At 57.5% G+C, this 8,254-nt stretch overlaps 2 protein-coding genes across 2 annotated transcripts in view; both read left to right on the top strand.

The window, feature by feature from the left end:
- LOC103211606 (kallikrein-9) overlaps positions 1–2,887 on the top strand; it is a 9,350-nt gene extending 6,463 nt beyond the window's left edge. Inside the window, exons 4-5 of the mRNA XM_007957585.1 lie at positions 2,011–2,147; positions 2,735–2,887. Coding sequence (XP_007955776.1) covers positions 2,011–2,147; positions 2,735–2,887 — 290 coding nt within the window. The remainder of the gene's footprint in view (positions 1–2,010; positions 2,148–2,734) is intronic.
- A 1,666-nt stretch (positions 2,888–4,553) lies between these two features.
- Positions 4,554–8,254, top strand: part of LOC103211605 (kallikrein-8-like) — an 8,903-nt gene continuing 5,202 nt past the window's right edge. Inside the window, exons 1-3 of the mRNA XM_007957584.1 lie at positions 4,554–4,623; positions 5,486–5,645; positions 5,883–6,142. Of these exons, the coding sequence (XP_007955775.1) occupies positions 4,554–4,623; positions 5,486–5,645; positions 5,883–6,142 (490 nt within the window). The remainder of the gene's footprint in view (positions 4,624–5,485; positions 5,646–5,882; positions 6,143–8,254) is intronic.

Raw genomic sequence — 8,254 nt, 5'->3', positions numbered from 1 at the left:
TAAATTTGTTTTGTTGTAGAGCAAAATGGCAGAGGCTGGTTGAAAAATAAAACCCAATAAACCAAACCCACTGCCATCGAGTTCTTCTAACTCGTAATCAGACTCCCAATGAGTTTCTGAGGCTGTAAATCTTTACGGAAGTAAATTTGCCCAGTCTTCCTTCCGCAGAGTGACTGGTGGGTTTGAACCACCAACCTTCTGGTTAGCACTCCATTGCTTTGGGCACTACGCCACCAGAGCTCCTTGGTTGAAAAGAGATTTCCTTGAGGATCAAGGCAGTTTGCAAATCGGAAATCACTAAGTCCAGAGCATTCTGAACTAAGTGATCCAAGAAGGAGACCATTCAGAGACTTTACATAAGACCATACAAGGGACTTCAGTAAAAATTCAGTGATTGGTTGACATTCAGGTAACAGTTACAAAATTGGGTGAGGTTTCTGATTGGGAGGAGAGAACATGTGTTTCCATAACAGTTTTTTAAAAGTTACAAAGTAATCCTTGGGTTAGGGACGCCTGGCCTTGACACAGTCATGAGACCCTCCTCCCGTGACTGCAGGGAGGACAGGCCTTCTGACAATTGGTTTGGCCCCAGCTTCAGCATTGTACACAGGAAACAAAACCTGGGAGAGCAAACACAATTACACTGTTCTCTGAAATTGTTTACCCAGTAATTTTCTCAGGGGACAGCGGGGACTTACAGGAAGGACCGGGCTCCTGACATGGGTTCCTTCCCAATCCCAGGGGAGTTCTAGCCTCAGCATGGCCTCTCGTGTCGGGAGCTATCCGTTAACTTGGGTTCTCTTCGTAGGTTCTTCTTCTGGCCCGTTGCTGTTAGGTGTCCTCAGGTTGATTTTGAGTAGAACTGCCCCATAGGGTTTCCTGGGCTGTGATCTTGATAGGACTAGATCACCAAGCCTTTGCTCCCTGGAGCCTCTGGGGAGGTTTGAACTGCCAACCTTTCAGTTAGCAACTGAGTGCTTAACCGTCGTGCCACCAGGCCTCCTTACTTAACTATCTACCTCTATACCCAAACCCACTGCCATTGAGTCGGATCCGACTCATAGTGACCCCTCCTTGGGTTTCTGAGGTGGTATCACTACGGAAGTAGATTGCCCAACCTTCCTTCCAAGGAGTGGCTGGTGGGTTTGAACCGCCAGCCTTCTGGTTAGCAGTCAAGTGCCTTAGGCACTGCGCCACCAGAGACCCACTGCCATCCAATCAATTCTGACTCATAGCGACCCCCATCGGGTTTCCAAGGCAACAAATCTTTATGCAAGTAGATTGCTCCATCTTCTTTTCACGGAGTGGCTGGTGGGTTTGAACCACCAACCTTCTTGTTAGCAGTCAAATGCCTTGAGGCACTGAGCCACCAAAAACCACACCCACTGTCATGGAGTCAATTCCAACTCACAGCGCCCCTAGAGGAGAGAGTAGAACTGCACCACAGGGTCTCCAAGGCTGTAACCTCTAGGGAAGTCGACTGCCTCCATCTTTCACCCACCAGCGGCTTGTGGGTTTGAACTGCCGACCTTTTGGTTACCAGACAATGCTTTAACCACCGTGACAGCCTTCTATGTACTAGATTCTCTGCATCGCTGTCTCTATCAGCGACCTTCTCCCTGCCAGCGTCTCCCTTGATTGCCTCCACCTGTCTCCTTTTGTCTTCACTGCTTCCTGTGAGAATCTCTGTCCACTTGAGAGGTCCCTACCTCTCTCCACGGTCTCTGCTTATCTCGGTGTGAGTCTCTCCACGGTCTCTGCTTATCTCAGTGTGAGTTCCGTCTGCACCTGCCCTCGTGGCCTGCGTCTTTATTTCTCAGTCTCTCTCTTCCGCCCTCTCCTCCTCCCCATCTCTCTCTGTTGCTCTGCTCTTTCGTGCTGTGAGCCTATCTGTCCTTCCGTCTCTTGTCCCTGTCTCTGATCCCACGAGTCCTGTCTCCTTTGGGGAGTTCAAGAAGGGACAGTGTGTGAAGGGGTCGGCTGACCTCTCTGGTCCTCTCCCTACGACAGTGGAGTACCCAGAGACCCTGCAGTGCGCCAACATCAGCATCCTGGAGTCCAGACTCTGCCACTGGGCGTACCCGGGCCACATCTCGGACAGGATGCTATGCGCCGGCCTGTGGGAGGGCGGCCGCGGGTCCTGCCAGGTGAGTGCTGTCGGGAGAGGCGACTGGGTCCTGGGCAGGAAGGGGGGAGGGGGGAGGGAGCTGGGACGGGTGAGACCCGGAGGAGGATGGGCTCCGGACCCAGACTCCAGGATGGGGGAGGAGGTCCAGGCTGCTGGGTGGAGGGGCGGGGCCTGGACCCCCGGGTCTGAGGGAGGAGGGGCCGGGTCCCCCGGGTCTGAGGGAGGAGGGGCCGGGTCCCCCGGGTCTGAGGGAGGAGGGGCCGGGTCCCCCGGGTCTGAGGGAGGAGGGGCCTGGTCTCCCGGGTCTGAGGGAGGAGGGGCCGGGTCCCCCGGGTCTGGGGGAGGAGGGGGCCTGGGAGCCTGGAACCGGGGTCTGCAGGTGGAGGGGTTGGGGGCCTAGACTCCTGGGTCTGAGGGAGGAGGGAGGGGGACCTGAAACCCCAGGTCTGAGGGAGGAGGCTCTGGGGTCCTGGACCCGGGGTCTGAGGCTGCACTCCAGCATGTTGGGCGGGGAAACAGGAGACCTGTCTGAGGAGAGAGGGCCCGTGTAGTTAACGGTCAGGAACAGGCCTGTCTAACCGATCCCTGCTTCTACCTCGCCCACAGGGGGACTCTGGGGGCCCCCTGGTTTGTGACGGGACCCTGGCCGGAGTGGTGTCGGGGGGCGCAGAGCCCTGCTCCACACCCCGGCGCCCCGCCGTCTACACCAGCGTGTGCCACTACGTGGACTGGATCCGGAAGACCATGGAGGAAAACTGAAGCCTCGCTTTGGTAGAACAACAGGAGTCCCACGTCCTGGGACAGAGCGAAGAGAAACTCCTGCCCCGCGGGGCGTCGTCTACGTAACGTCACCCACAACTGGCACCACCCTCACGGAGCCACACTTCCTTATAGCTCCGCCCCTTGGAACTTTGCCCAATGGGATTTCGCCTCTGGGCTCCACCCCCTGGGCCCCGCCCTCTTCGCTCAGGGACCCCGCCCCCGTGATGGCAGCATCCTGTAGCTCCGCCCACTTGGACCTCGGCTAGCGGCGGGCTCCGCCCCTCGCAGCTCCGCCCTGGGCGTGTCTTGGGTTTGAACGCGGGCGGGGAGGCGGTTGCGGGGACTTAAGGGATGGGCTCCGTCCGTCCACAGCCAATGGCTGATTTTGCAATAAAAGCTGAGAGCGCCGCCTGCCTTCCGTCCGCATTGTGGGATGAAGGGAGGGCCACGGTGGGCGGTGAAGGGAGCCGCCGCCGGGGTGCAATCGTCTCTGAGCCCCTTGGAGGTCCTGCCTGGAGTCTGTCATCAGCCCTGTTGCAGCAAAGCTCCTGGGCTGTGCTTGGGCTGGCCCGCCGCCCCCGGGGGACGGGGAATCCAGGTCAAGGTGCCTCCCAAACCTGCCTTCCCAGATCCTGAGCTCAAGGGGGCAGCGGGCGGGCCTCATTCGCCTCTGGTGTCTTTTTAGACCCGCCTTTCTCGGTTCTCCATGGCGGGCCCCTCCTCCCACAAGAATTCGGTGCCAGCCCCTCCTCAGATCCAACTGTGCAAGCCCCTGACCCCCCTTCGCGGTCAGAACCAGGAGTCCGGACCCCCTGCCACCACCACGCTGCAGACCACAGCTCAGATCCCCAACCCCCTCCTCACTCAGACCCCGGAGTCCAGGCCCCTGGCCCTACTTTCTGAGACCCAGGGCTCAGGTCCCCATCGTCGTCGTCCTCCTCCTCCTCAGACCCAGGAGCGACCGCCTTGAGCCCCTGCTCCCGGGGGGGCTGCCTCCTGAGTCCGACATTCTAGCGCCCCCTCCTTCAGGGTTTCTTCGGCAGACCCCAGCCCTCCTCACTCAGACTCGGGGTTCCAGCTCGCGGACGCCCCAGAGGCTCAGATGCAGAGGGAGGCGGAGCAGGAGGCGGGGATTCCCAGTTAAAAGGCTCCGGAATCGGGGACCAGCAAACAGAACCGAAGTGGGGGGCCTCTCCCGCCCCGGTCCGATTCAGTAGGTGACCCCGCCCCCTGGATTCCGTGAGGTGAGACGCCGAGGTCCTCAGATACAGGCCCCCAGCCGCTCCTGCCCTAGATCCAGGAATTGGGGGGCCCCAGACCCTCCTCCCCCAGACCCAAGAGGCCAGGCCCCCAGCCCCTCCTTCTCCCCAAAACTTAGGAGCCCGGACTCCCAGCTGGTTCTCCTCTCGCACCTAGGGGTCTGGGCCCCAACTCCGTCCTCCTCCAGAACCCAGAGTCTGGGAGCCCTTCTCTCATCCTCCCCCGGAACCCGGGTACCTCCAGCCTTACCCCTCAGATCAGGAACCCGGGGCCCCAGCCCCTACCTTCTTTGGGGAGCGCTCCAGATGCCTCTCAGCGCCATCCCAGTCCCCAGATGTTGGCACTAGAGTTCCGACTCCTCCTTCTCCCTCAGTCCCGCCCTTTCTCTCTCGTGGACCCCACCATGGGCTGCCCCCCACCTGGCACTGCCTTCACCTGGATGTTGCTGCTTTTGCTGTTGGAGGCCTGGACAGGTGATGGGGCTGGGGGAGGGGCGGGAGCACACCTGTAGCGTGTGAGGGGTTCAGGAGGCGTTAGGACCCCCACCTTCGGGAGCATCTGCAAGCTTGGGGGGGAGATGGGCGGGGGCATGGAGGCCCCAGGAGCAGGTAGAAGTTGGAGTTATGCCAGAAACCAGTGGTCCCGTGGTGGGCCGTTTGCTGAGCGGTTCAGATGCACTTGGGGGAGCCCACCGGAGCGTGTGCACACATGTGAAGGCAGGCGCTTCAGTGTGTGACTTCATGCGTGATGACTCGTGGGCTTCACTGATTGTATGTGTACATCCATGTGGCAGCGTGTGGAGACCTGGGGTTTCACACCTGAGGGTGTATGCAGGCAGGTAGCAGCGAGGAGGCAGGTGGAGAACTTGTGGTGTGTCCATTTATTATTATTTTTTTAATGCATTTTATTGAAATCTAATTTATGTACAGTGAAATAGTGGTGTGTCCATTTGAGTATTGTTGAGCTTGGCCAGTACTGGGGGGGCGAAAAGGAGCTGGTGGGCCCAGTGGACCCCAAGCCAAAGCCATTAGCAAGGCTTGGCCCCCCAGGAGGAGACAAAGAAGGGGAAGTGATGTGTTGTTGAGGTGCACCGGTGGTGGCCCATGCTGGTAACCTTGAAGCCACGATATTAACAGGAGTTGGGGAGGGATGGGAGGGAAAACTAAAAGTTTGTTCAGCAGGAGGAAGGGAACGTCTGAGTGGGTGAAGGAATGACTCCCCTCCCTCAGTGGTGGGGGGCACCACGCTATAAACCCTTTTGTTGCGCGAAGCAGTGCTTTTCCTGGCCCCGGCCTGCCCCAGAGGGTGGTGGCCCGACTCTCTCTCCTGCTTCAGGACACCTGAGGGCCCAGGAGCCCAAAGTGCTGGGGGGCAAGGAGTGTGAACCCCATTCACAGCCATGGCAGGTGGGCTTGTTCCAGGGCACCCGGCTGCTCTGTGGCGGTGTCCTCATCGATGACAGCTGGGTCCTCACAGCCGCCCACTGTAAGAAACCGTGAGTGGGGGCTCGGGCAGGGGTGGGCAGGGTGGGCTCAGGGAGGGGCTGGGAGCCCAGACTCCTGGGTCTGAGAGAGGAGGGGAGTTAGGGCTTCTACTCCTGACTGTGAGGGAGGAGAGGGCTGGGGGCCTGGACTCCTGGGTCTGAGGCAGCAAGGGGCTGAGGGCCTGGGCTTCGGGATCTTGCGAAGGAGAAGGCTGGGCCCCAGACTAGCCACCCCCTCCCCCATTACAGGAAGTACACAGTTCGCCTGGGAGATCACAACCTGAACAGTAAAGACGGGCGCGAGCAAGAAATGGCCGTGGCCCAGTCCATCCCTCACCCCGGCTACAACAGCAGCAGCCAGGACCACAAGCATGACCTAATGCTCATTCGCCTGCGGGGTCAGGCGTCCCTGGGGTCCACAGTAAAGCCCATCCAGTTGGCGGACCGCTGCCCCGAGGCCGGCCAGCAGTGCACCATCTCAGGCTGGGGTACTGTCACCAGCCCCCGAGGTACTGAGCTTGGCCCAGGACTGGGAGGGAGAGAAGGAGCTGGTGGGCCTAGTGGACCCCGAGCCATTAGCCAGCCTCGGCCTCCAGGAGACCAAGAGGGGAAAGTGATTGTGTTGGTGAGGTGCACGGGTGGTGGCCCAGGTTGAAACTCTGGAAGCCACAATATTAGCGGGAGTGGGGAGTGACCGGAGGAAAGAAAAGAAAGGAAGATTGTGGGGTAGGGCTCAGGACCGAGCAAACAAACAGAAGGGCGGCTGAATGAATGAGAAGGTGAATGCATGAATACCCTTCCTCCACAGGGGAGAGCACCATGCTGTGCGCCAAACAAAAACGCCAGAGTTTCTTGGTTGTAATCAGATCTCCAGGCCTTTGCTCTGCAGTTCGATGCGTTGGGTGGGTTCAAACCACCAACCTTTCAGTTAGCAGTTGAACACCAGCTGTTTGTCCCACCCAGGAACTTGGGACGCCCCAGGCACACAGGAAGCTAGGCTTCTAAGCACCCTCTCCCTCTTGAACCCAAGAGCGCTGCTCCCCAAGCCCCCACTCCCACAGGAACAAAGTGCAGGCTCTTACCCTCTTAGTGTCCGGTAGACTAGGACTCCAGCGTCCCCCTCACGCTGGACCGAAAATCCGGGTCTCCATGGAAAGCCCCACTTTGAGAATTCAGAGTCCAGGCAGCCCTTCACCCTGCCTCAGAGGTAAAAACGCAGACTCGTCTCAGAGAGTCGACCTGACTTGAAGCCAGGGTTCAGGTCTCTGCTTGTCTGACTTCATGCTTTGTAAATCTTCCTGCTAAAGAATCAGGCAGATGTTAAAAATGTGGTGCTGCCCCCTTCTTCTGGCAAATCCTCCCCACGGCTCAGCCTCACTTGCAAACTGAGACGACTACCCAAAGGCCTTCGAGCTCCTGAAGGGCCTGCATTGCGTCTGTTTTCCTCACTGCCCTGTCCCTAGGGCTCAGGGTGCTGCCTGGCCTGCAGTAGGAGCTCAAGAAATATTTGTGGAGTGAATGAATGAAGAAATAATTGAATCACTCCATCAAAGAGCTGCTATGAGGGTTAAATGAGTTCATGAGCGCACCGCTGTTGACTCAGTTGCCAGATACAAGTTTTTTTTTTTTTTCTCCCTCAAGTCTGTTCGCCAAAGGAACAGTTCCGCTTTCAATCATTAATTCAAGACATATTTACTGAGTAACAGTTCCAGGGTGGTGAAAACAATTAAGTGCTTGACTATTAACCAAAAAGTTGGTGCAATTTGATTTGCTTCCGAAAAGGCACAGCCTTGAAAGTCCTACAGAGCAGTTCCCTGCACCCATGGAGTCGGTAAGAGTCAGCACCCATGCGACGACATGACCTGGGTGCGATTCTAGGCACGGGAATGCGGTGTGAATGAATCAGGAAATGTCCCTGTCCTCGTGGAGTTGCAAGCTAGGTGGGAGAGAAGGACAATAAACAAATACATACACAATAAAACAGAGTCTCTGGGAACAGCTAGTGCAGTCGAATGCAGGGGAACAGTGGGGAGTGGAGTGAGTGGTGTTTTAATTAGAGTGATCAAGGAAGGCTTCTAGGAGGTGGTGACATTTGGAAGAAGTTAAGATTTAGTTGAGATTGGAAACCTGGTGGTGTGGGGGTAGAGGTAGGGCAGAAGGTGGGGGGTAAAAAGTGTCACATGGGGGCACCTCCAAGTTCCTCAGCCGCTTGTCCTTGAATTGGAAAATGGCTCAGAGCATGAAGCAAAAGGTAAGATCCAAGGGCCCCTGTCTTGGTGGAGAAAGGCGACCATCATGGGGAGTGGCTTCATTTTGTTACGCCCACCGGACCAGCAACTGGAGTGGCTCCAATGGACACAGGTTAGATTCCAGAAAAAGAGAGAGAGGGGTGGGGGAGAGGCGGAAAAAGCCGGGTGGATCAGACAAGGCTTTATTAGGGAAGCGGCATGGGGAGGTCAGTGCTAAGACTCTTGTGACAGACGCCAAGTGTCAAATGTCACACAGGTAGGGGTCCGTGCAGGGAGGGTAGAGTGGGCTGTGGCTTTATATGTTCAGTGCTTATGTGCAAGGGTACGTGCAGGGGACCAGGAGAAAAACACATCTGATGTGAGATGGAGGAG

This window comes from Orycteropus afer, unplaced genomic scaffold (assembly GCF_000298275.1).
Source record: "Orycteropus afer afer isolate SDZICR_OR568_19922 unplaced genomic scaffold, OryAfe1.0 scaffold00765, whole genome shotgun sequence".
In the NCBI taxonomy this organism is placed as follows: domain Eukaryota; kingdom Metazoa; phylum Chordata; class Mammalia; order Tubulidentata; family Orycteropodidae; genus Orycteropus; species Orycteropus afer.
The sequence above is the reverse complement of the archived record's forward strand: the minus strand, read 5'-3'. Positions and strand labels throughout refer to the sequence as shown.